Source organism: Hibiscus syriacus, unplaced genomic scaffold (assembly GCF_006381635.1).
Source record: "Hibiscus syriacus cultivar Baekdansim isolate YM2019G1 unplaced genomic scaffold, ASM638163v2 tig00013565_pilon, whole genome shotgun sequence".
NCBI lineage: Eukaryota > Viridiplantae > Streptophyta > Magnoliopsida > Malvales > Malvaceae > Hibiscus > Hibiscus syriacus.
Genome location: NW_024062303.1, coordinates 124,412 through 151,317, shown reverse-complemented (window position 1 = coordinate 151,317; position 26,906 = coordinate 124,412). Strand labels below are relative to the sequence as shown.

Here is a 26,906-nt window from a genome sequence, read left to right as displayed (position 1 = left end):
TTTCAAATTGAATTCAAAAATGATTTTCAAAGAAAATCTTAAAATTACTTAAATGTTTTGTTATATCAAAAAGGGGAGATTGTTGAAAACGTTTTGATGTTTCGATATAACAAATAAAGTCCTATTGAATTTGGCTCTACTTATTTGGCTCTCTTCATGCTTTTAAACTCAACTATACATACTTAAACCATCATAGATCACTATAACACCTCATCATCTTTCATAACTTACTATAATTGTTGAAAACATTTTGATGTTTCGATATAACAAATAAAATCCTATTGAATTTTAAGATTTTATATTCGATTTCAAAATTAATATTCGGGTAAATTATTCGAATATCAAAATATTACTCCAAGTTTTCTAATGTCATTTTAATCCATACTAAAGTGTAAAATTATTTTTTAATCTTAAAATATTTTTGAAACAATTTTTACAAAGTATTTTGAACATAATCGGGCCAAAAATAATTTTTACAAAGGAATGTACCGATACACTCTTGAATGTATCGATACACACCAAACATCGAATGCATTTTGTGTACTGATACACAGTAGATGCATCGATACACTCCTGGCTCCGAGAAACATCGAATGTAATTAGTGTATCGATAAACCTGGGATATATTGATACACTAGGTCAACTAACGGTCGAAATATTTGAATTTTACACTGAGTGTACCGATACACCTACGCTCCCAACAGATTTTTTAAATGATAATTACACCATAACGGCTTTGTTAACTTCACCAATGATCCCCAACATTCAAAGTGATCCAAGGTGTATTTAAACAAGCTCAGGAGCCATTGATCAATAATAAGAAACAAGAATTGAGAGAGAATCAAAGAGAAAGCATCAAACCTTACTGTTTGAGATTTTCAAACCTATTTTCCATTCAATATTCATTTTGCTTTCAAGAACACTATTTGTGCTCAATTGTATTATTCTTGAGTGTTCTTTCTTTGTTCTAGAATTGTGCAAACATCTTGCCTTGTGAGGTTTTTCTGTTAAGTTTGCAATTTGTAATTTTCTCTTTAGGAGAAAGTGTTCTCAAGAATTTGGGGTATAATTCTTGAGGGATTTGTAAGGTTACTCTTTGTCCTCAAAAGAAAGACAAATTAGTGAATTTGTGAAAATCCTTAGTGTGGATAGCTAAGGTAGTGGACGTAGACTTTGGTTGAGAAAGTCGAACCACTCTAAATCGTTGTACAAATCTTTTCTATTTTATGCAAAAGCTTGCACCAAAATTTTAAATTCAATTCACCCACTCTTGGCTATTTCGTCGATCGATTAACTCAACAATAAATCTTGAATTTAAGAATTTTACCAAACTTTCCATGATTTCTAAATTCATTTATAATGCTTTAAACTTCTTAATCCTTCTAATGACAAGTCAAATTCATTAATAGAACTTCAAAAACCTCTTCATACAAACAATTTATTTCTACACCCTTATTACAATTTCCTTTCTAATTCTCTATTCTTGATGTTTTAAGCTTATATAAGCTTTCCTTAAGCTTATATTATACCAAAGAATCTAAATCGACTTAGAAATTCAAGAAATCAACAGCTGAATTCAACTTACCTTTGGAGCTGAAGCAAACGAGAAGAAGAAGAAGAAAGCAAGAAGAAATAAACTTCTGAATATTTCTCTCAAATCCCACGTGTTATCTCTTAATAAAGGAGATAAAAATATCCTTTAAGCTAAAATTACCATAATACCCTTCACTCCTTCCATATTTACTATTTAATCCAATACCAAAAGTTTCTTATTTAAATCCCTTAACTTTTCCATTTTTCTTAAATTAGTCACTAAATTTCAAAAACTTTCATTTCAGTCACTAGTCCAATTTTTGGGGTGTTACAAAAATATTTCAATCGTATTTTGATTTATTTTCATATTGTTTTACAAAATTGTATTCAGATGATTTTGGGTATGAATTACCCAATACATTTTTATATGATATTTTACTAAATGGTTTATGGATGATTTTGGGTACGAACTACTCAATACATTTTATATGATATTTTACTACATGGTTATGGATGATTTCGGTATGAAATGTCTAATGTACTTTTATATGAGATTTTGATACGATGGTATCTATGAATACTTTTGATAAGTGAATGATACATGAAATTAATATCAAAATCTCATTGTATGTGCATTGAGAGTTGTAGGTACAATTAGCATGTCATGAGGTAGAGTGATTATATGGTACATTCGTATATTTTACGAGGTACATTCGTGTACATTATATGTGGCACTATGTGTGCATTACGTGGTTCATGATGTTTTGATGTTGTGCACTACCATTCTGATTATCACTATAGTGACGTTGTGTTCTACAAAACCTGTATATCTATATGTGGCACCTATGGTGCAAATTTATTTACGAGACACTTTCAAGTGCAATTTCTCTACGAAGGCATTTTCGAGTGCATGCTACTCATATTCGACGAGACTCATGTACATTGCATTCTCATTTAATATACATTAGGATATACTTGTGTGAAATTGAAAATTACAGGTCATATGCTTTGAATGAAATCTAATGTTTCAGTTAAGTACTTTGATTTGACGTAAATTGCTTTATAACAGAATTATTGTTTACAAGTTGATTGGTTTAATTGAAAGCCAATCTAATATTGATTAGTTGGATTTGGCTAAATGCCATTCATATGATAAATGTGTTTTATAAAAAAGGAAAAGACTTTAATAAGTATATTTTATATGAAATTATTATATTAAGTTTTACATGAGATTTTATATCCATTGATATTATATTTTATTATTATTAATGTCTTACCAAGTGTATATTTTGCGTGTGATGATTTTCACACGTAGGTAAAGGAAAGCTAGTGGAGTAAGGAACTTATATTGAAAACAACAATCGAAGACCACTTACCGATATCAGTAATGACATCCTACTGTTGTTTTGAATTCTAGTTGACATGTATATATATAAAAAAAGTCCGTAATATTTTAATATGGTTATATTTTAAAAATGGGTTAGAAAAGCTTTGATATGTCTATAATGGTTAAATGATTTGTTATAGATTATGTGTGGACTATAGTAGGTATATATATAGTTAGAAATATGGATTTTAATGTATGTTATAGTAAAGTTATATTTTTATGAGCATAAAGATGAATTTTTATTTAGGCAGTTTCATTCTTTGTATGAAACAGTGTTGTACTATCATGTTGTTTCCTGAAATTGGATTTGATTCATATGTTAAAAGATTATATTTTGATTTTACTCGATTAAATATTTTTAACGATTAAGGTTAAATTTAATGATTTTTAAAGAAATTAAATTTTACCGATCTTCAAAAAAAATGTTTGATGCGATATCTTTGACTCGTATTCGGTACGATAGGGGAAGAGGGTGTTACACTCATTTTTAGTCAAAAATTCACGTTTGAAAAGAGATTGTTGACTAAAAAAACTAGAAAACCAATGCTTTTGCGTTAAAAAATGTGTTAGAGAAACTTGTTTAGAGAATCCTTCCCAAACGAAGCCTTAAATTAAGTGAATAATTGAATTAGTTAGGTAAGTTAGACTTGGTCACAAGAGAATTGGACCCATTAGACCTTAAAAGGACAAATTTGAATGAAAGGAAAATGAATATAGACCAAAAGAGTAATTAATCCATTAAGAAATCATGGTTGATTTGCCCTTATATAATGTTGTTCATGGAATACCATCGCTGCAGGAGTTCCAACATCATTATCATAGTATATTATCTAACGATTCTTTTAACTATTGAGGTAAGTTGATTCATGTTATATTCATAGAGCTTTTATTTGTATTTAGTCTATAAACTCTTAATATTATTTTAATCATATTTTAAATTACTATGCATCATAGAGTTTCAGATTTTGTAACCGTTGTATAATTTCTATTAGCATTAATATTTTAGTATGCCTTAAGCAAGGAAGAATCTAAGTGGGAGGTGGCAGGGTGATTGCCCCCAATTTTGATGGTTTAATTGATTTTAGGTCATTATTATTTTTCAAATCATTAAAATTAAGTCATTGTCCCTTTCAAAATTTGTTATTTAATTATATTTTAGGATTATTTCATTTTAACTTCTAATTTTTATGGTTTGATTACTCTTTAAGACTCTTCAATTTTAAAATTAATGAAATAAAACCATATCTCCTTTAAATTTTATGATCTGTTCAATTTTAAAGATCCCATTTATTTTAAAATTAAACAACTTACCCTCTCATAGTTTAATATCGACTCCAACCTGGATTTGATCTAAATGTTTTATTATATAAAAAATAAAAAAATAAAATATATAAAAAAATAAAATAGAATATATGAATTAGATTTTATAACTTGTACCTACCTACTACAAAAAATAATGGAAGAATTTAACCTAAAAACACCCATTTGTGAATACTCGAGACAAATTTTATAGCAAATTAATAGAAAAGAGAGAGAGAGAGAGAGAGAACGTTGTCCAACACTTTGGCAATTACAATTTGCTACTTTCTATATTTTTTTCTTTTTCTTTTCTATTGGACTTTATCCATAAATTCATCTTCTTTCTTTGATCCTTATCATTTCTTTACTCAGATTCCTAAAAAAACTTTATTATGAGAAAAGATAAAACCTCCCTAAAAGGAGAAGAAAACAAATTTATTTTTACATCAAAGTTTCCATAGTTGCTGACAATCCCACTTGATCATAGAAGATAAAATCATGAATTGAGCTTTTTAATGTTTATCATTTTTTATTTTATTTTTTTTTAAAAAGCAAATTATAATTATTTTGGTTTTCAAAATAATTTTTTACAATTTTAATTTTTAATGTATTATATAAGATAACTAATCTTATATTAATATAAAATACATATAAATTATTAAATGAAGCATCATTCTAAAATCATAAAAAATATATTATTTTAATAACATTATCATAAAAAATAACTTGACATTTTAAAAAGATAGATTTGCCCTTATTTCATCATAAAATTCTTTCCATTTAAAAAATGAACAGAATTTGGTAATATTATTAGAGTTTGCTTAGATTTAATCACTATGGAAAAGAAACTAATAAAATGATTTGTAACCCAAATATACCTCACACTAGAAATAATTTTAAAGATGTTACCAGCATTTTCTTCATGATTCATTACCATAATAATATCAATATTACTACATTAAGAAATAATAAATTTTAATTTAATAATCATTATAAAATAAAAAATAGACATAATTTATACAATAATAATTTGGAAATTAGGGGAAAACCCTGTGAAACTTAAATTTACAGGAAAAGAAAGGTGTCAGTTATGGAAATATCCCCAAAATAATTAATTTTCTTTCTTTTTCGGCGTTTTTCCTGAAATATCACCGGTGATCGGTATATTTACCGATCTAACACCGGTCAGATTATATTTTCTGATCTAACACCCGTAGCAGTAAAGTGCACCCCTAACCCGCGCTATACGCTGATTTGGCACCACGTGGGATATAGCGCGCGCCCTGCACCGCACTAATTGTTGACTGGGTTACACGTGGGGTATAGCGTGCCCCCTGAACCACGCTATATCTGTGTAGACAATTATATTTAGTACGGACCCTGATCCGCGCTATACCATTATTACATATACTGCGGTGCAGGTACCGCGCCTTGTATGACTATATATACCCTTCTCCCCCGGTTATGTTCCTCACATCTCTCCTCTCAACTTATAAATTAATACAATAATTCCGTCAACGAGTCAATAATTTTGGCAATCTTCTCATAATTAATTTAGAAGTCCGTGCGATTTTTCGTTATAAGGTAATTTTTTTATAATTTTTTTAATTATACTTATTATTTAATCTGTGTCATTTGAAAAAATATTATACTAATTATTTTTAATTATATTATTTAAATTATTTACGTTGATGTGTAAAAAATTATTGTGTTATATTTTCGTTCATATATAATTTATTTAATCAGGTTTGTTTCAGTTATTTTTTTTTGCAGATATAATATTACCACACTTTTAAACTCAAAGAATGGCGCGACTTTCAACTATTGTTTATTATGATGGTGAAATTCGAGAGAAATATAATATTATCCGGCGTTGTTTTCATATCAAATGAGCGTGTTAAAATGTCATTCAAGAGAAACATAACTCTTGAGGAGATGATAACGAAGATTTCGAGGAAGATTCATGTTGGAAGTAGTAGAAGAATGTCGTCGTTGCAGTACAAATTTCCAACATCATTGTTGCCATTAACTTATACAGCGTTCGAACTTTCGAACAATGATGATGTTAAAATGATGATTGAAGCTCAAAGTAATTATTCAGATGCCGCTATTGAGATGTATGCACATTTTGTTCAAGTGTGTGCTGTTCGAGGTCAATCATTAAGCTCCCACTATGGGCTGACTGAACAAGTTGATCAAGTTTACAGCCCGACTACAGTAATGTGTAATGATTTTAATGTCATAATGGGGAGACATTCATCTGTAACTTCTTACGATATGTACGAGATGGGTCCACGAACAATCCGTATGGCAACACCGCTTCCAGTTCAAGGGGAAGACATTCATCTACAAATTTCTTTTACCATATGGAGATGCCATCGACGCAACCATCTGTGCAGTTTTCATTTGACACGATGGCTTCAAGCTCCAGGGGGAGGCATTCGACTGTGAGCTTTTTCGATCTCAATGTCGATATGCCTTCCAGTTCAAGGGGAAGGCATGCAAGTAGTATGTTCTTCAACCTAAATGTGGAGAGCATGGAGGAACCATCATTTCCACCAGAAGAACCACTTCGTGAGCTTGGTGCGGATGGTGCTGAGACTGGACTATTCATTCACCCAGAATCACCGCAATTCAACTCCGATGATGATGAAGTTCCAGGAAATGTGGCACAAACTGACCCTCCTGTACCCATGTATGAAGCTGATTATGATGCAATGTACGGGCCAGAATTTGCGAATATGCCTCATCTCGGTGACTATGGATATTACTCATTAATAAATAATGGTGAGTTATCTTTAGGCATGGAGTTTTCAAGCAAAGAAGAAGCGGTGATGGCTATAAAAAATTACAATATCCATAATTCTGTTTAGTCCAGAGTAAACCGATCGACGACCGAAAAATATGTATGCTACTGTGCCCGACGCGAAAATGGATGCAAATGGATGGTTCGCATATCAAAAATGAAGAGGAAAAACAACATATGGGAACTAACAGTATACAACGGTCCTCACACATGTTGTCCTGGAGGGGTTAACCAAGATCATCCCAACTTGGACTCTGAAGTGATATGTCAAGCCATCATGCCCATGGTAAAAGCAAGCTCTCATATAGCTGTTGCAGTGTTGATTTCAGCTATACAATCACAGTATGGGTACACTGTCTCCTATAAAAAAAGCTTGGTTGGCAAAACAAAATGCCATTGTCAAACTTCATGGCGAATGGGATGCATCTTACAACGAACTTCCAGGCTGTTTAGGTGGTGCGGAGGTTGAATCCTAGGATAATTGTGGACTTCAAAACCTCTATGCATACCATAATGATCAAGTTCTCCGCGATCGATGCCTATTCTACCGGGTTTTTTGGACTTACCCACAATGCGTTAATACTGTCAAATACTGCAAGCCTATGGTCCAGATCGACGGGACTTTCTTGTATGGAAAATACAAGAAAGTTTTATTATTGGCAGTTGTCCAAGATGGAAATTGCAACATTCTTCCAGTTTCTTTTGCTCTTGTCGAAGGAGAAGATACAGATTCTTGGGCTTTTTTCCTCCGAAATTTACGTGCACATGTTATCACGAGGGAAAAAATCTGTGTCATTTCTGATCGCGGAGCTGGGATCAAAGCAGCAATAGAGTCTTTGGGTCCAATGTGGCAACCACCCTTTGTCCAACATAGGTATTGTCTTCGATACATTGCTGCGAACTACCATGGAAGATACAAGAAGAATGATGAGCGTCAATTACTTGTGCGCATGGGTAAGTGAAACTGATGTAGTTTGTTTTCTTTCGATCCTTTTGATCAGGTTAGTAAGTTATACATTTTTTGATCAGGTTACGAACTTCTTCCTCGAACGTTTGAATCAATGCTTCAAGATTTGCGGGCGAAGAACGAGGAAAGATACGATTACATTAGCCTCATCGATAAAGAAATGTGGACGAACGCATATGATGGTGGATATCGATATGGACACATGACGACCAACTTGGCTGAGGCAATCAATTCAACCCTAAAGGGTGCACGTCACTTACCTATAGCGGCTTTGGTAAAAACTATATATTTTTGTTTGGGGGCGCTTTTTGCGAAGCTCGGGGGACAAGCTCAAACCTGGATGCAAGGCGGTCATGTCTATCACCCTAGATTAGTTGCAGATCTACAGAAAAAAAATTGCTGCATCAAATGGAATGTCTGTAACAAGCTTCTCTAGAAGGCATAAAATGTTTCGTGTCATAGAGTTACCGCGACCTCTTCAAGGGATTAAAGCTATGTCGTTAAGAGTAAATCTAAGGGACAGAACGTGCGACTGCGGGTTTATTCAAGCTCTGAAGTATCCTGTTGTCATCAAGTAATAATTGATGAGGAAATGATGTATTTGTTTATCAAATAATAATTCTTGTACTTTAATTTGCATTACTTCAAGTTAATGTCATTCGATAATCGATGATGAGATTAAAAAACGAACACAATCATTAAATTTTATTAAACTAATAACAATTGGTATTTGATATAATTTTAAATACAACAAACTTACAATAATTAAATGGTAATGATAATCAAATTACAATAACTATAAATTGTAATAAACAAAATGAACTGAATACATTAAAAAAATCCAACAAATTAACAAAATAAAGTAAGTATTAAATGAGAAATAAAAAAAATTACAATTTAACAAAATAAAGTAAATACAAATATAAATAAAAAAAATCTATCGATGTCTGCGACGCAAATGTGTTCCGCAAGGCGGTGGCTGTCGGTCTCGAGGAGGATTTCTTCGTATCACTGGTTCTGACTCCTCACTGTCATCATCATCATTGTCGTCCTGAGCAGGTACATTAGGTTGATGAGGAGCTGATGACGATGAAACACCTCCATAGAATAAAGACCCTGGAGGTGTATGACTGACTATCCCACCGGCCTGCGAAAACTGGGAAAACTCATAAAACCCAGACATCGTTGAGTGTGAAACTGTACAGGAGGTGTCTGTGCTGCGGCCATGGGTGATGAGGCTGAACCCCCAAATATCCAGCATATGACCCCAAGTTAGATCTGCAAACATAGACCCATAATAGCCTCCAAGAGGGGTCATCTGTGACGGTGGCGGCGGCGGGGTCATAAAACCAGGTGAAGGCGGCGGCGGTATCTGGTAATGGAAAAACGATGACGGTATCATATATGGCTGCGGTGGCTGCTGTGAAGATCCTGCTGGTACAGCTGAGGATGAACCGGAAGCACCTGTTCTCCGTCCACGAGTCGGGGGACGATGGTGCTGTGTTGGATCACGTCTCTGTCGACGTCGCAGAAAGGTATGCCCTTGTGCATCCTCGGGAAATAGAAACTTTTTCCCATTACTGTTGAACCACTCATAATAACCGTCAGCATACATCAAGAGGTCATAAAAAATGGGCTCTCTACGGGGAAGGCGCCGATGTCAATCCTCCCACAACACGACCCACTCATGATGCCTCACCAAACAATCCGTATTTGTCTTGCCGCGTCTATCTAAGCTATGTAACTCGTCCATATTACAAGGTGCTTCCGGAATTGGTTGAAAACAACCAAACTGCCGGAGCACGCGATCAGTAGAGTGCCACTCGACGGTCGCATAACAGATCAGAGGGACCATCGCCATCCAAACATCTGATGGGCCCCTCAACTCAGGTGGGATCACCGCCCTCACATCATCAGTACAATATGGAACCCATTCAAACTAAAACAAATATTATATAATTTTTTATCAAAATAATAATCTAATTATATAACTATAATCTAAAATCGATTTTTAAACATTAAAATTCATACCTGTGTGCCAGCCTGCTGATCGATGAGCACCCTAATTTTTTCTAAATCATCAGGTAGCTCCTGATGATTTTTCCTATCAGTAGACCACCTATTCAGGAAAAAAATTATTATACGCTGTATAAAATTATTAATATTCAAAATTAGTTTTATAATTACCTCAGAAGTAGTGGAAATACGAATAGGTTCTTCACAACGGGACATAAAAAGGGCTATCGATACCATGCCCAAGATTGCAGCAGCAGGAGACATCCGCCGATAGCATTACTCCTGTAGTTAGTGGCTCCATACATCTCCCTGTACAGTAAAGCCAAAACTGTCGAGCCCCAACTGAATGATCCGACAAGACGAAAGTCGCTAAGATGTCGCAACCACATGCAGTGAACTAGGTTGCGCGATTTGTCCGGCATTAACAACCCTCCTATCAACTGCAATATGCATGCCCGTGCATACATCTTAACCTCATCCTTAGAGACGTCTGCGCTCAACTACTGAAAATTGGCATCTAACCAATTTAACGGTATCCTACATCCGATAAAACTTTCTGGGACACGTCCTAGATTTTCCCGGCACAAAGTAGTCCAAGAACCGGAAGCTATCTCTGATATCATATCTCCATCCACCGGAACCCCCAGGTGCATAGAAACATCCTCAAGCGTGATCGTGCACTCTCCGCACGGAAGATGGAATGTGTGGGTCTCCGGCCTCCACCGCTCTACTAAGGCAGAAATAAAGTCTAGTTCTATCTTATAGTGACCCTGATATCTACCTATGTAACCAAATCCAGCTTCTACTAAATACGACAAGACACAGCTATGTATCACTAACTTAATATTCCTAATAAAATGATATAATATACGGTCCTTCTCCTAAAAATAAATAATTACAAAAATTAATTCTTAATCTAATAATCATGCATTAAATAAATCAACAAATTATTACTAATAATTTAAATTAAATTAAAACGTTAAAATGGTACCGTATCAGCAAAGTGTCAAGATATATGATTTCCATCCAAGCGAAGTAGACTGCCTTTCATTATACATCTCTAAAAAATTTATATTAGTAAAATATTAAATAAAGTAAAATACTTAAATAAATTAAATACAGAATATTAAAAATATTATAAAATATACCTTAAACGAGAGAGTATTTGAGAGAATTTGAGAATTTAAGAGAATTTGGTGTGATAAAATGATTGAGGATGAGGTATTTATAGGAAAGGGTGGGGGTGTGAACGACCGGGTAATTAAAGCTATAGCGTGCCCCCTGCACCGCTCTATACCCTAGTGTCAGATAAATAGGTATAGCGCGGAGCAGGGGCACGCTATAGCCACGTGTAACCCAGTCAGCGTATAGCGCGGTGCAAGGACCGCGCTTTACTGCTACGAGTGTTAGATCAAAAAATATAATCTAACCGATGTTAGATCGATAAATATACTAATTATCGGTGATATTTCGGGAAAAACGTCTTCCTTTTCATCCCCACCTCTTTAGATTCTTACCGGTATGAGGAACCACCCCTCGTGTGCTTCCTCTTACTATCTTCCCTTTCACTCTCTCCTCCTTTATAAACTCACCATTTGTTCTCCTTTCAAGAAAAAAAACCTTTTTGAATTCGTGTTTTCATATTAAAAAAAGGGATCTTTTTTTTTCATGGCTTTCTTTCTCCACTATCTGTTCATTACCGCCATCATCTCCGCCGTCTTCTTCCTCCTCTTCCGCGCCTCCCGTATCCGGCGCCTCCGTTTGCCGCCGGGAAATTTGGGTTTACCTTTCGTCGGCGAGACACTACAGCTTATAGCCGCTTACAAGACTGAAAACCCTGAGCCCTTCATCGACGAGAGGGTGAGCCGATATGGTTCGATCTTCACCACACATGTATTTGGCGAACCGACTGTTTTCTCAGCCGACCCGGAAACCAACCGGTTCATCTTGCAGAACGAAGGGAAGCTGTTCGACTGCAGTTACCCCGGTTCGATATCGAATTTGCTCGGGAAACACTCGTTGCTGTTAATGAAAGGACGCCTCCATAAAAGAATGCATTCCCTCACCATGAGTTTCGCTAACTCGTCAATAATCCGGGATCATCTCTTGGTCGACATAGACCGGTTAGTCCGGCTCAACATGGACTCATGGACCGACCGTGTCTTCCTCATGGAAGAATCCAAGAAGGTAAAAAAAACAGTACTTTATATAGTTCCGAGTTGACTCGGTAGTTGAGATATCAATGATTATAAACACGTTAAAAATGGCGGTGGTGACTCAGATTCCCTGGAAACCAAAAAGTATACGGCTGAAATCATTTTGTTTCAAACTTTAAAGCATAATATTCATTATTATAATCTCTTTTTAATTCATTATTTTTATAGATAACGTTCGAGTTAACAGTGAAGCAGCTGATGAGTTTTGATCCGGGTGAATGGAGTGAAAGTTTAAGAAGAGAATACGTGCTTGTTATTGAAGGCTTCTTCACTGTTCCTTTCCCTCTCTTTTCCACCACTTACCGTCGAGCAATCAAAGTAAGTAAATAGCATTTGGTTATCCTGAATTGTATGGGAATGTTGGGTTTATGAATGGGATTGGGGTAATTTCAGGCACGGACCAAGGTGGCGGAGGCGTTGAGCTTGATAGTGAGGGAGAGGAGGAGGGAGTACGAGGGAGGGGAGAAGAGGAATGACATGTTGGCAGCATTACTGGCGGGGGATGACAACTTCTCGGATGAACAGATCGTTGATTTCTTGGTGGCTTTGCTTGTTGCTGGCTACGAAACTACTTCCACCATCATGACTCTTGCTGTCATGTTCTTGACTCAGACTCCTCTTGCTTTGGCTCAACTCAGGGTAGGCTTTTTTTTTTTTTAATTTTTGGTTCAATTATGGTTTCAGTCCCTCTTGTGTGTGAATTTGAGATTTTATCCTATGTTCAGTTATATCTAACCTCAAATATCTCATCCACAAAACTCGTTGTGGACTCGAATAAAAGATACTATAAGATGGAGTCGAAACTCATCAGATCCATATATTTTAGCTATCTAGTTAACGTAGGGAAAGGTAAGAATCAATTATAACATAATGGATTTTAGAAACCAAGTCTTTAGTTTGAATAAAGTCAAGGGACCAACATCATCTTTTGACCTCAAAACTTTCATTGTGGGACCTCGATAACAATAATCATCCAAATTGGCCCTTGCTTTTCTTTTTCATCCTCAAGAACCATTAACAGATGGATGGGTGGGATGATAAATTCACATGGCCCCTCCTTACTTTAAATAGGGTATTTATATGTTTATATGAACGAAGATGTACTTGGGAAAACATACTTTGCCACACGTGAGTTTGATACGGGAATTTTTGTTTTTTTGTTATTATAATCCCTTTTCTTTTAATTGTTCCCATCATGTGATCCCATGGACTTTATATAGTTATTATCAATTGATGGACTGATAAAAGTTTTGGTATAGCAATTGTTTTTTATTTAAAATTTAATTTATTACTAAATGTAATCTTATTAAAAATAATTTTAAAGAAAAAGACGAAAAGTCTGACCCATTTGTCAGAGTCTCTGATGACTCTTGTTCTTTGACCATTTTGTCTTTCCTGAAATGACCATAGAGCCCTTCTCCCCCACGCTTCGCAGATTCCGAAGGGCATTTTTGGGTAATTGGGATGCTATCGTGCACAATAGGGTGTAGTTTGACCTTTGGTTCCTAGGTGGGACCTTGGGAAATGAGGGTGCTGATTTCAAGGGAAAGGACCATCGGACGGTGGTGAAAAAGTTTTGAAAAGCTAGGGTCACTAACCCTATAAGTTAAAAAAAGCTAGAAACTTTTTGATTCCTAGGATTGCTTCTTTTTTATATATATATTAAAAACCCTCATTTATGTGGATCCACGTGATGGTTTGAATCCTTGACGTATGATTTTTCTTTGAGCAAGGGTTTTGTGGGACCATTTAAGGGCATTTGGGATCATGTGAACACTACATGGCCCATGGGTCTTTGAATCATTTGGGCTAATGAGAATACCACATGGCCCATGGAATTACTTTAATATTGGTGCTTGACACATTCAAGTATATGTCATACACATATTTGTGCCTAATTCTTTTCTGTCTTTTGGAATGCGATTAATGAGGTTATTATCTTCAATGGTGGCAGGAAGAGCACGAGGGGATTAGGGCCAAAAAAAATGAATCTGAGGCTTTACAATGGAGTGATTACAAGTCGATGACATTCACTCAATGTGTAAGTTCGAATCGTTGACTTCAAAGAACAACTGAAATTCGATTCTTTTCTAATCATGACATTGATCTTGAATGTGTTTCAGATCGTTAACGAGACGTTACGGGTTGCAAACATAATCAGTGGAGTTTTCCGACGAGCAATGACAGATATCAACATAAAAGGTCAGGGATACGCTTTGATTACCACAGTCTAATAATAACCATGTTAATATAAACTTAAGGCTACCTTTGTCTTTACTGACCGGACTCATTCAATCAGGCTACACAATCCCAAAAGGTTGGAAGGTTTTCGCATCATTTCGAGCCGTACATCTCGACCCCGATAAGTTCAAACTTGCTCGCACTTTCAATCCATGGAGATGGCAGGTAAGTTTTCCCCATTTTCGTATATGTCCATGGATCAACCGTGCCTGGGAACCTTTACTAATGAGCGACAAACGATTTGAAACAGAATAACTCGGGGATAAGCTGCCCCGCAAACGTCTACACACCATTTGGAGGAGGGCCTCGACTGTGCCCGGGTTATGAGCTCGCCAGAGTAGAACTCTCTGTATTCTTGCACCACCTAGTAACTCGGTTCAGGTAACCAATTGTTTTTGCTCGTGACATCTTCCATATTTAGATGCAAACTTGCTGTTCAAGTAACCTTTTTGTTTTCTAAACAGTTGGGAACCTGCCGAGGAGGATAAGCTAGTTTTCTTTCCGACCACGAGAACGCAGAAGCGGTACCCGATCAACGTGAGGTGTCGAAATGCATCATCTTCTTAGCCAATGTAAAGATAAAGGTGTTAGAAGAAGAGGGGTAATAAATTTTGGATGGTGTGCAACAAATAGAGTTTAGTGAATGTAACTTTATGTATTCAATTTTTTCTTTGCCGTTATTTTCTGTCATTGGTAAAACCAACTTTTTCAGATTTCTCCACACTTGCAGTCAGAAATTCTGTTTTCCACTGAGATGCTAAAAAAAACCATGGATTTGAGTGGATGATAAGATAAAAGTAATGCATTAATTGGTCTTGTAATAATACATAAATGTGTCAACTCCCCAGCCTGAAAAGCTCTCTCTTAGAGAACAAAACTTTTCAATGGTGTTTTGTTTCAGCTGCTGTCTCTGGCCTTTAATGCCGATTCAACGAGTTCGACCTTTTTTGTACTCTCGCTATTGAGCAGTGAGAGTTTCTCGAGGAGATTTGGGTATCCTGCAAATTGTTCCGACCGGGCATTTTCCTTCGCTGGTTCGCTACGCTGTCTTTTGAATATTGTGTATACCTTCTAAGTCGTTGCTTTTAATGTACTGAAGATTTTAAAGCATCAAGTTCGACTCATGTGAATTCATCTGCGTAATGATCAAACAAATTGTTGAACGAGAAACGGTGTTTATCAACATGCTATGCTAAGTAAAATATATTGTGATGTATGAAATTTTGATTACCGAGTTCAGACATAAATTCTTGTTCTGCTCTGGACAATGGTTTCTTTTGTACCCCGGGCAGTCCTCACTGATGTTGCAATCGCTGTTCCAAAAAATTGTGTCGCTGGACTGCACGATCAATCCTCTCGTTCAACATAGACTGTTTCGCCTCAACTCTCAACATCTTCTTTTGTGCCTCGTTCAACTGAGCGCGCTGGTCGTCTATGATTCTCACCAACCGAGGTCCATGATGTTTCAGCTCAAAGTACACCTATAGAAGTCAAGAAAAGAATAAATCAATGATAAAGACGGTGGCTTTTTAATATAAATTCTTCAGCTTTCCAAGATGACATAGGCAAAGCAGGTTTTAGAATCAAGAAGAAAAATGATATGTCAACAATAAACCGTGAAAACATCAGCCTCAAGAAAAATAAAACTGAGACTTTCAATTCCCATTACGAGGAAAAAGAAAAGTCTTTTACATATGAGCAAGAACCTTTTCAACATTTAGGGTGTTTTTGATTCACGGAATGTAATATTATCAGTGGGAATAAAAGATTGTCAGGGAATAAGATTACTAAGAATGTTGTATTTTGTGTTTGGTTAGTTTAGCATGAACGTAAAATTGGTTAAAAGAATAAAAATTTATTAGAATATATATTTAACTAAATTATTTTATTATATATTTGTTTTTTTAACAAGTTAAATTCTACTATAATATTACTATAAGATATTTATATATTTTCTTTAAAAAATTTAAATTTATAAAATTTATATAATTGTTTTTACAAAATTGAAAATATAAAAAAATTTAATGAAAGAGTAAAATTTTATTTTAATCCTAAACTTTATATAAAATTTTAATTATAGATTTTTTTTGTAAATCTAAAATAGTTTAAGGATAAATTTATAAGTTAACCTTCGTAGAATTTTTATTATTCAATGACAGAAGAAAGATATTTTTGAAGAAAAAAATTTAAGGGATTTTAGTCCAAATCGCCGGTAATCCAATACCTGAGTAATGACATTCCCAGTAATATATCCCAAAAAATCCACTGTTGGTAATAAAACATAATCGGGAATGAGATTACTGGCTAACCAAAAAGGGAAATGTGGATTCTATTCCCGAGGGAATCCCACATTCCCCGAACTAAACACGCACATAGGCTTTGCTTGGATGCCAGTAAATGGATATCAATTAAATGAAGCATTCTCACCTTATGCACATACTCGACATAATTTTCATGGAAAAGCTTGAAGTACTGATGAAGAGCAGATCGACCCTCGATAGAATCTGCAGAGATAGAACGCAGATTAGGCGAGGCTTGAGGAACCAGAACCGACTTTGGACCACTGAGGAGTTCTTTGCTTATGATATCTGGAGTATTTTTCTCTTCCAAGCTAACGGGCTTCTCTTGGTCGATTTGAATGGGAAGCAACAAATTCCAAGTTTTCATCTCGAGCACAACACATTCTTCAGTTGAACTAACACAACCCACCAATATCCGAATGAATCAGACAGTGAGGTGAAGCCAAAAAGAGGAGAAGGTGAAGAGGTCTCTCCCTGGCATGTACTCAGTACAGGATGCACAGAGGGAGTTTTGATATTCTCATCCTTCCAATTGATCTGGGATGTAAAAGGGAGAAAATGCAAGACTATCGAATCTACCCCTCCCTCATGAAGAGGATATATTCTTTCGGGCATAAGTGGATCCGCAAACATTGTGATAAGAGAACTGCCTTCGGTCCTCCTTAGCAAAGCCAAATCCACAATCGCCTGTCTCAACAATGGAGGTGGATGACCCAACCAAACACTGTTATCAAGTGGTTGATCAAGCTTCACAATGGAATGCTCGGTAGCGATTGATTCACAGATCATAGCAATCCCACGAACATGATCATGGGAATCGACACGAAGACGTGGTGCACTACCAGTTACCCCGACTGGCTGGATTTCATCAGCTAGGGCATCTATTTGCAGTTTCCCACCACTCCAGGCAGTCACCAGAATCGAGTCTTGGCTGACTAAATTATAAATAAAACTGACTGCACGGCCTTCACATTCGGCACCCCTAACTGCTAGAGCTTCATCCTCTCCAGCACAGCATACATGGCCTCTGGAAAAGGTTATCAGATCAAAAGGTTAATTGATATGGAAATGATCATATAACAAAGCCTTACAATATTCTCGGTGAAATTTTCATGCTATGATACAGAGATCGACCTAAATTGCTCATTCTTTGAAAGAATAAATTGCATATCCAAACAAAATGAGAATATCTGGTCAAAACTAAATGCATCCCTTAGATTGGGTACAATTACACTATTTCACATACCTGCAGAGCAAGTGATGCATCAAATAAAGCATGAGAATGAGCTTTTATGGTAGAAGGGTTTTCCGAATCTGCTGTTTGTTGAGCTAGCTCGGTAAAAGTTTCTTCTAACCACGAGATTGCCATATTAGAATTACAAACAGCTGCTGAATTGGCCGAGTTCAATCCAAAAGTATGAGCATCGCTATATATCTCCAATATTGATTCCCATTTATAAACACTGCTTAGAAATAGATCAATCAATGTAACAAAATTAAATATAACAAGAGAAAGTAGCAAATAACATCAAACTTTTCTTAGGCAACGGCATTGTTATATAATAGCAAGATGTGAGAGAAAGCATGAGATAAATTTCTAGGCCACAGATGGCATACGATAGAAATGATCAGCAGCCATAGGCCCGTATCAACTTAACAACATCAACATGAAGAAACGATTAAAACATACAGCCCCATGACCTATGGCAGGCGTCAAACATGACGAAACACATGATTTAACCCCATTAATTTCCAAGTATCTATATTTATTTGAAGCGAAGTATAGCAAGTGTCAACAGTAACATCAGTACTGACATAGTTCAAATGAATTTAGAAGCACAGCAGCGTTTAAGAAGATGGTTTAAATAAGTAAAACAAGAAAAAGAAAAAAAAAATTAAAAAATATTGAATACCTCCCAAACGGAACAACTGGACAGAGAATGTAAATAGATCCATCGCTGAATAATACAAAACCTAAATGATTTAAAATGATAAAAGTTATATTCAATAATTGCCACAGTATGTAAATGGTAATTAATTCCAAGATGTAACAAGCTTAGCAATAAGAAAATGATATCATAGAAGTTATTAAAATCAAAAGAGAAAGTGTGGTAGCAATTTCATTAAGTACAGAGAAGCAAGACCAATGAGGCAACAAATCATTTAGCCACATTTATACTGTATAATAAGATTTGTAAGGTTTTGCACACTGCACACACCAGCAGGGCAGAATTATAGACAGATTCATCAATAAAGCTAAGAAACATCAACCCATCAATCCCTAGTTAGTTCAGCAACTGAACTCGAAGGAAGATAGAAAATAGTCATTGATCAGGACAGGAAAAATCAAGTAATATGATTTCCCTGAATTAAGTCACCGCCAATTATGCAATTACTCAAAACAACACAGCAACAGCAATAAAAATACTTCACATGCTAGAATAAATTGAACTTACACTAAACCTGTCCCACAGGTGGTCACCCCCGAAAGAAAAGTCAACAGGACAGATTGATGTGGCATTCCTAGATCTACCAGGTTCAACAGGCTGCAGATAATACTCTTGTTCTGGTTGCACCACATCAGAGGATAAATCAAAGAGTCTGCAGAGGAGTGAAAATAAGAAGTTAACACATAGTTTAATCAAACTCGATTACCATGCATATATATTTTTTAACAGGACTACCATAAAAATGCATTCCAAGACGTGGAATAATATAACCAATGAAGGAATGTGACAGATGTAACAAACTATAAAAATACTTACATGCTATATCTGCAAACTCAAACACACCCCACGAGAGAGAGAGAGAGAGAGAGAGAGAGAATTTCAAATGGGATTGAAATCTTGTGAAGCTAGAAAGAAATGAACCAAATATAATAAATATAAATGGACAATGATGACAGCATCCATAATCCCATATATTAAATAAGCCTCGATTCCTTAAAATAAATTTATCCTCATTTCTTATAAGTTTTATTGCAAATTTTTACCTCTGCTCCTAAGCCAATGTATAATCTCAGAGGAAGTAATATATGATCAGCAGACCCCAGAGCGTAATCAATTAATGCAAACTGAACATAACAGTATGATTTTTATATACCTGAAAACTGAATCAGAAGAGAGAATTCCAACATGAGAGTCACAATAGGGATGCCATGACACTTGAAGGATGCGTATTGCACTGCTTTCACTAGAATAAACTTGTGAACCAATTGAAACAGTCCTGCATTACAAAATGTCAACCTTTAGGTGGAAACATCCGAGGAAACAGAGAGACGGACCACAAGCAGAGTACAAACCTTTGTGTGAGCGAGAGGTTCTACAAACTACAATCTAGATGTGTTATGTATATTAATTGGAGTTCAAACATATCAACTTACAAAACATGTAGCTACAATCAACAAGATCCTCAGTTGGTCATAATACAGAAGAAACAAAATCCAGCATGCATAATACATAAACCAGTTAGTTCACACAATTACCTGCAAATGGTAGCATTGTCTTTAGTAGAAGAACACCCATAAAGATACATGATACATAGATCATCTGAACCGGCTAGGAGCAAAGCTGATTCATTCCTGTTGACAGAGATTTTATTAACCACAAAATTCAGCTGCCACTCGCAACACCTATATATTATCACCATTTCGTCATTTGCATTCAAACACTGTAAACATATACATCATTCAACTTTAATAAACATAACAAGTCAAGCGTACAGGAAGAATCTTATGACCATACACATTGCGTAATGGCAACCATTGCCTATCAGATTTCTAAGCATGCCAAGGTTCTTAAATTCCTATGCTTTGCAAATTTAAAAGGTTTTCAGGAACAAAAAGGCAAGTTTAGTCATACAGAGGAAACAGAATTTGAAGAGAATAAAAAATGTAATCCTTTTAAATTCCAAAATGCGTGATTTTACTTACTTTCATATATATACTAATTCGATTCAAATTCATTCTCTTTCTATTATAGTTCTGTTTTTCTTTTCCCTATTCCCTTTTATAAAAAAGCCAAAGAGAGATAACCATCCAAAATCTATAAAACCTAATCGTCTCTTCAAATTCAATCTCCTTCTACACAAACATAAAAATTTTAAAAATTTAAACAACATTTCAGTGGTAAAATCAGCAAGCTAAGTAAACAATGTCCCTAATTTTCTTATCTTATGTTAAGCTTCAGAATATACTTTTGAGGGAGAGGCAGCTACGACGGAGGTAGGGTCGGGGTCGCCCAAGCGAGTGGAGATTTGATGGAGGCATTGCGTATTAGAGTCCCAATAATAAAGTCTTGAGGCTCCGTCCCAAGCTAGAAGATTCTTACCACCTCGAGTTGGTGCAGAAACGGCGACGGTCGTTCTCCTCCGTCGGCGGAGGTGAAAACCGGGTGGTTTTTAAGCGGGACCCAATGGAGCTCTTCTTTAGGTGTTGAGGATCTTCGAGAATCGTCCTCAGTCGATTCCGTCAATTCGAATTGGAACCTCATTTTAGTTTTACGGTCTTCTTTGTTTGTGAGAGTGGAAGCGTCGAGCTTTATTTTCCTGCTATAATGGCGTCGAGAAGAAGATGGGTTTCGAAAGGTGAACTAAACGGCTACGCTTTGTAGCTACTGAAGCGGTGGTGGAGACTTGAACGACGCCGTTTGTTACCAAGGAAGGGAATAACTTTTTTTTTTAAGGAAGAATTTCATTAGATTCAAATAGGGTCAATGATTATATTCGACTTAATACATTCGGGTTCGACATAATAAAATCATAACAGATTGGATTTCGACAAAGTTCATTGGATCAAAGAATGGACAACTCGATAGGCTTCACGATTGACATAAATCACTTTGAGGTATCGATAACTGGCAAGTATCTTATATGTCTCGTTGAGCAATAATCCGATGGTTGAGACGTCTTCTCATCGATTTGAAAATCTATTCACAATGAAGATTGTATCACCTTCTATAATCGCGTCCATCCATCCGCTCTCGATTGTAAACATTAACCCTTCGGTGAAAGCTACCACTTCTGAGGATTAAACGGTCAATTTGACAGCACATGCCTCTCACTACCATTCCATTGGAGTCTCTTGCCACAATGGCAATTGCCTTTGTGACATTGGTGGCACTGAAAGCCCCATCAACATTGATCTTGATCGCATTTGACTTAGGATGGATCCATTGGTTGGCCTTTTTGAAATCAGTGGGGGAGTGGTACAACTTCAGCTTGAATTGGCTTCGGACTATTCAACACAAAGTTCCCATGCAGTAGCCATCATACTTCTATCTTCATCATGCAATCATTTGTTTCTTCGATTCCAAACGTTCCAAAGAAGCACCAGGAGCCTTGAAAGGCCAACCAGGTCCAATTGTGATGTGGGCCATTCCAACCAGTCCTTGTAAGAAGCCCCTTGCCAATCAACAAGAAAAAGTTTTGAGGCCTGAAATCAACAGAATGAAACACGTCTTTAGACAATCTTTAAGAGCATGTGACGCAGTTTTCAGAGCTCCTTCGCAAAGGGGGCAAATTTCTTCAGAAAGACGAGCATTCTTCAATGTTTCACCTGAGGGGATGACTTCATAACACACTCTCCAACCAAAGATCTTTATTTTAGGCAAAGTTTACTTCTTAGTGAGAACTTTCCATATCCTGTCTTGCTCACAAGGAGGCCCTTTTTGAAGAAGAAGCCAGTTATAGCCCAAATCTGTTTTTCTGGGTATTTTACGTTTCATGTTTAAGTGACAATTTTGATTTTGGGTCAATTAAGCCCAAATTCATGTTTTTGGGTATTGTTTTCTCAATCCATTTTATGCATATGGGTTATTATTTGATAGGGCTAATTGTAACTTTGCTATATGTATTATATTAAATTCTTCAATGTTATATAAATGATTTTTTTAATTTTATACATGAAGTATTTTTCTGTCAATAATTATGAGCATCATAAAACTAAAAGTCCAAAGTATAAGGTTAATTAATGAGAGAACTAAACATCCATCAACCACAAAGACCCAATCATAAAATAGTACTGGGGAAAATAAGATTAAAACTTGTACGATATAAGTCAAAAACTTCCATTAGTTTTATAGAAAAATTATGTATAATATTTATATTCGTTCTAAAAATTTTAATAATCGTTTAACTTTTCTCTTCATCATTAGTTGATAAGCGACGATATCAATTTTAGTGTTGGTTATTGTCATCGAATTTTCTCTTTTTTTCTTTAGTTTTTTTATATCACATATTTCATTTTCTTTTCTTTTTTAGTTTTTAATAACTATGTATTCATGACACGTTTTTATTTGGTTCTAGGCATATTTCAAGTGTTCTAGCAACTGTTTTAGTTCTAATTCGGGTGCCTGAACAACAGAAGGTAACATTTTATTTTTAGAAGGTAAAGTTGAACTAGAATTAATCGAAAGAATTTTTTCAAACTCCCTTTATTATCCTTTTTATGACAAAGCTCAAGGTCCCTGCACAAATTATAAGAAAAAATAGTCTCAATAAATTTGTCAACTAAAGGGTCGATCATATCAACCGAATCAATTTGTTTAACTTGATTTGTGTACTTCATATCCTTATAAACATTAAATTCAATGACCTCACATCAAGCTTCATTGTAAGAATATCGCTTCTTCAAGCTTCATTGTAAGAATATCGCTTCTTACATCGATCTTTGTACTTGTCGTGCTTAGGAAGGGTCGACCCAATAGAATTTCAGAACAAGCATCCATCTTATTTTCTTCCATATCGATTATATAAAAATCGGCAGGAAAAATAAGAGTTTCTATCTTTACTAAAACATTTTTTTAGCATACCTTCCGAGTAAATGCCGAACAATCTGCCAACTGTATGGTCACTTGAGTTTCTTTCAAAGGTTCGTTAGTAAGAATTTTATAAATATAAAATTTCATTACATTAATCGAAGCTCCTAAGTCACACATTGTACGTTTAATTTTAAAATTATCGATTTCACATGATATGGCGAACATACCTTAATCCTTCATTTTTGGTGGAATTTTCAGGATTGTCGAAACGTTCACACTTAGACTTATTTCCTCGCGACCAACCAATCGCCTCTTTGTGGTGCAAAGTTCTTTCAAGAATCGTGCATATTTTGGGATCTGGCGGATAACTTCGGGGAGTGGTATATTAACTTGATTTTTTTTCGAAAATCTCCATAATTTCCCTCTCCTTGATTCTTTTATTGTGTTTTACCAATCTTGAAGGAAAGGGAGGCACGGTTTCGTGTGATGGGGAAGAAGTAGAAGTATCGATTTTGGCAGGAAATAAAGAAGGGGTAGGCACAGATAATTTACCTAAACTTTTGGGATTTGGCGCTTCCACTTCATTATCATTATGCGCATTCTCCTATTTTTTGGGTCTTCAGGGTTGATTTATGTTCCACTTCGGAGAGTGACTAAACTCACATTTACGCGCGGGTTTAGCTCTATTTGGAAAGATTGATTTTCTTGTGATTGCAACCTCATATTGATAGCTCATCATCTGGTTCAGTTCTCCCAGATTCTTCCTGGTCATAAATAAAAAAACTCAATAAAAATATTAGTTCTTGTCGTTAGTCCTTGGAAACAACACCAATTTGACGTGCATCGTTTTTTAAGTCAAATAATATTCTTCCTTCTCGAATAAAAAAATAAATAAAGGAAATTAAATTGAATAGTATATGAGAAGTAGGGTCGATCTCACAGGGAATAACGAGACTGATGAATTTTTCGTCTTTGATTATGGCCTAGGTGTGATTTACCTGAAAAGTAAATAAGATAGAGGGATTTGACGGTTTGAGAATTAAAAATAAAATTGAAAGAAAGATTGTAAAGAAATTAAAGAAGAAAAATAAATAAAGAAAATATAGAAAGGTAAATTAAAGAAAATAAAATCTAAAAATTCAGTTGATTTAGGCAGCCTTGGGTAATAATTCTGACTCAAATTCTTCGGATCATCGAAATGGATTTACCCTTCGGGATTTACGTCGGTTACAACATCAAGCATGGGCAATCCATGCGACTAAGTTGTACACTGAATACCCAAGTCAATCTTCGATTTCGATTTTGAAATTAATCAAACCAAAGCAATCTTGATAATGATCAAGATCCAAGCGCATTTGCAACCAACTCGGACAAGATGTTTTAATAATCGCTTCCCCGATCTCAATTCCCACTTAACAAAGTAATCTTGTTAAATTGTGTTCCTATGAAGTCGAATGTGCTTGAAGTCGAATGTGCTTTGAGTCGATCATTCTTCCCACGAATATAATCGTGACAATAATCAAGACTGAAGTCAATCTTTAGTTTTGAATTTTTTTTGATTTTATAAAAATAAACGCAGAGAATGATAGAAAAATTTAAAGTTATTGAAATGCTATTCAATTCTCTCGTCAGAATTGAGTCATATCTTTTACCCGTGGCTAAAAAGGAAAATTAACAAAGCATGACAAAATTCATACTTAGCATTTTAAAAATAAAAACTTTAAAAGAAGAATAACAGAGAAGGTAAATGAAGAAGTTTACTAAAACTAGAAACAAGAAAGAAAGAACAAGAGAATTCTGATGATTCGAGATATTGAATTATCCAAATGGCTTACCCGAGGTGGGTATTTATAGCCTTTAAAACCCTAAAAATACTGAAAATAAATCAAATAAATTACAAAAGATAAATCCTAAAAATGTTTGATTTTAATTCTAAAAGATAAATCTAATTTCTTGAATTTGAATTGCTCAGCCGTCCGCACGTCTTCCAGAAGCTTGTTGACTGGATGCTGACTGGACCTTCTAGAAGCTACTGACTCACTGGCACATCAGCATTTCATGCCCGATTTCATGCCCATTGTTCCAGTCTTGATTCTAGAACAAAAAGTATAGTTTTTGCCCTTTTTAGCACATTTCCCATAAACTATCGTCCTGCACAAAAAAACATGTAAAATCACCCAATTTATTATAAAACTTGAACAAACAGCTAGCAATTAAACAAGAAAAGTGGCAAAAAAATAAACCTCAGTCAAAGTCCATTGACGTCTTCCTTACTATCTAGTTGATCGTCGGAGTCGTTGAATCACGTTAGTGCCACGATTTGTAGCTTTGTTGTTTGTCAGGTTTAATGTTCACCAGAAATGTTCTAGTGGCAGTTCCTCATGTGGATTGTTCAATGGGTGAAGGTACGGTCAGGTAGATGCTTATCGGGTTTAACGTTCACTTGTTCCTTCTTCTATTTACTTCGATAAAGGAAAAAAAATAATCGATGATATCAACAATAATGCCTAATATATGTTCATTAGAAATGGAAGATGGCTAGGGCATAGCCTAATCAAGCACATAATTCGCATGAAAGTAGCACAAGCAGCAATAGAGATAAATGCATGAAAGTTGAATAAAGAACATAATGTCCTGATTGATGAAGTGAAAAATATTCAAACAACACAGTCCAAGGTTCTAACGATGGTGATGAGTAGCAGCCATGGTCCTTCTTCGCTCCAACATACTCGCTCACACCCTCTACGTGTTCACTACCCCTCTCGATAAAGCTACCACCATAAATTCTCCAAACCTCATCGCCGCTAAGTGAGGCCAAGTCGCTGTTGTGGCTGATGAGATTGGAAGTTATGGATTGCTAAGTGTGAATGCATGCAAATTGTTTTAGTGGCATGTGTAGGTTGTTAGCGTAAGGGTGGTTGAGTCAGCCAATTACAATTGTCTTCTGTTACATGATTGGAGTGGACTACATAAAAATATGGTTATATAATATATATTATTGCTTAAAGTTTGTACCTCTTCATGAATGAATAAAAGAATATAAAATTTAAAATGCTCTTGAAAAACTAACATGGTATCAGAGCACCTCTTAATGCCTCTTAGTGCCTTTATGAGTATCTGCTAATACTACAATGTGATAACCCCAATCTATGCAGATATAGAATTTTGTGGTGGATCTGATCATCCTTTTTTCATGTTTACTTTGGATACTCTACAAAAAAGATATTATTTGTTTAGAGTTTTGTTGTTTGCTTTTGAAATTTATTCCGAGGATGCGAGGTGTTCGCATGCTGCTTTTTTTTATGCTTGAGACCATTTTTCATTAATTTGTTCTCTTTTTTATGTTGTTTTAATTTTCATATTATTAATTTGTTCCTTTTATG

At 35.4% G+C, this 26,906-nt stretch overlaps 1 protein-coding gene and 1 pseudogene across 3 annotated transcripts; one reads left to right on the top strand and one right to left on the bottom strand.

The window, feature by feature from the left end:
• Nucleotides 1–11,668: 11,668 nt before the first annotated feature.
• Nucleotides 11,669–25,663, top strand: LOC120206255 (cytochrome P450 90A1-like). Of its 3 annotated transcripts, none has more exons than XM_039205964.1 (8): nucleotides 11,669–12,195; nucleotides 12,393–12,542; nucleotides 12,618–12,863; nucleotides 14,179–14,265; nucleotides 14,348–14,426; nucleotides 14,524–14,630; nucleotides 14,716–14,866; nucleotides 25,652–25,663. In XM_039205964.1, exons 1-7 carry the CDS (start codon nucleotides 11,677–11,679, stop codon nucleotides 14,848–14,850), a joined length of 1,323 nt encoding a protein of 440 aa, XP_039061895.1. In that variant the 5' UTR covers nucleotides 11,669–11,676; the 3' UTR covers nucleotides 14,851–14,866; nucleotides 25,652–25,663. The 3 variants fall into 3 exon arrangements, with proteins under 3 accessions (XP_039061895.1, XP_039061894.1, XP_039061893.1); XM_039205963.1 differs by lacking the exon at nucleotides 25,652–25,663 and adding an exon at nucleotides 14,930–15,090 and having other exon boundaries at nucleotides 12,630–12,863; nucleotides 14,716–14,846; XM_039205962.1 differs by lacking the exon at nucleotides 25,652–25,663 and adding an exon at nucleotides 14,930–15,090 and having other exon boundaries at nucleotides 14,716–14,846.
• Nucleotides 15,319–21,255, bottom strand: LOC120206254 (annotated as a pseudogene).
• Nucleotides 25,664–26,906: the final 1,243 nt, after the last annotated feature.

Coding starts and splice junctions, on each gene's coding strand:
- LOC120206255 (XM_039205962.1), top strand. CDS start 11,677: ATGGCTTTCTTTCTCCACTATCTGTTCATTACCGCCATCATCTCCGCC. Junction 14,631..14,715: donor TCAATCCATGGAGATGGCAG/GTAAGTTTTCCC, acceptor GATTTGAAACAG/AATAACTCGGGGATAAGCTG. Junction 14,847..14,929: donor CACCTAGTAACTCGGTTCAG/GTAACCAATTGT, acceptor TTTTCTAAACAG/TTGGGAACCTGCCGAGGAGG.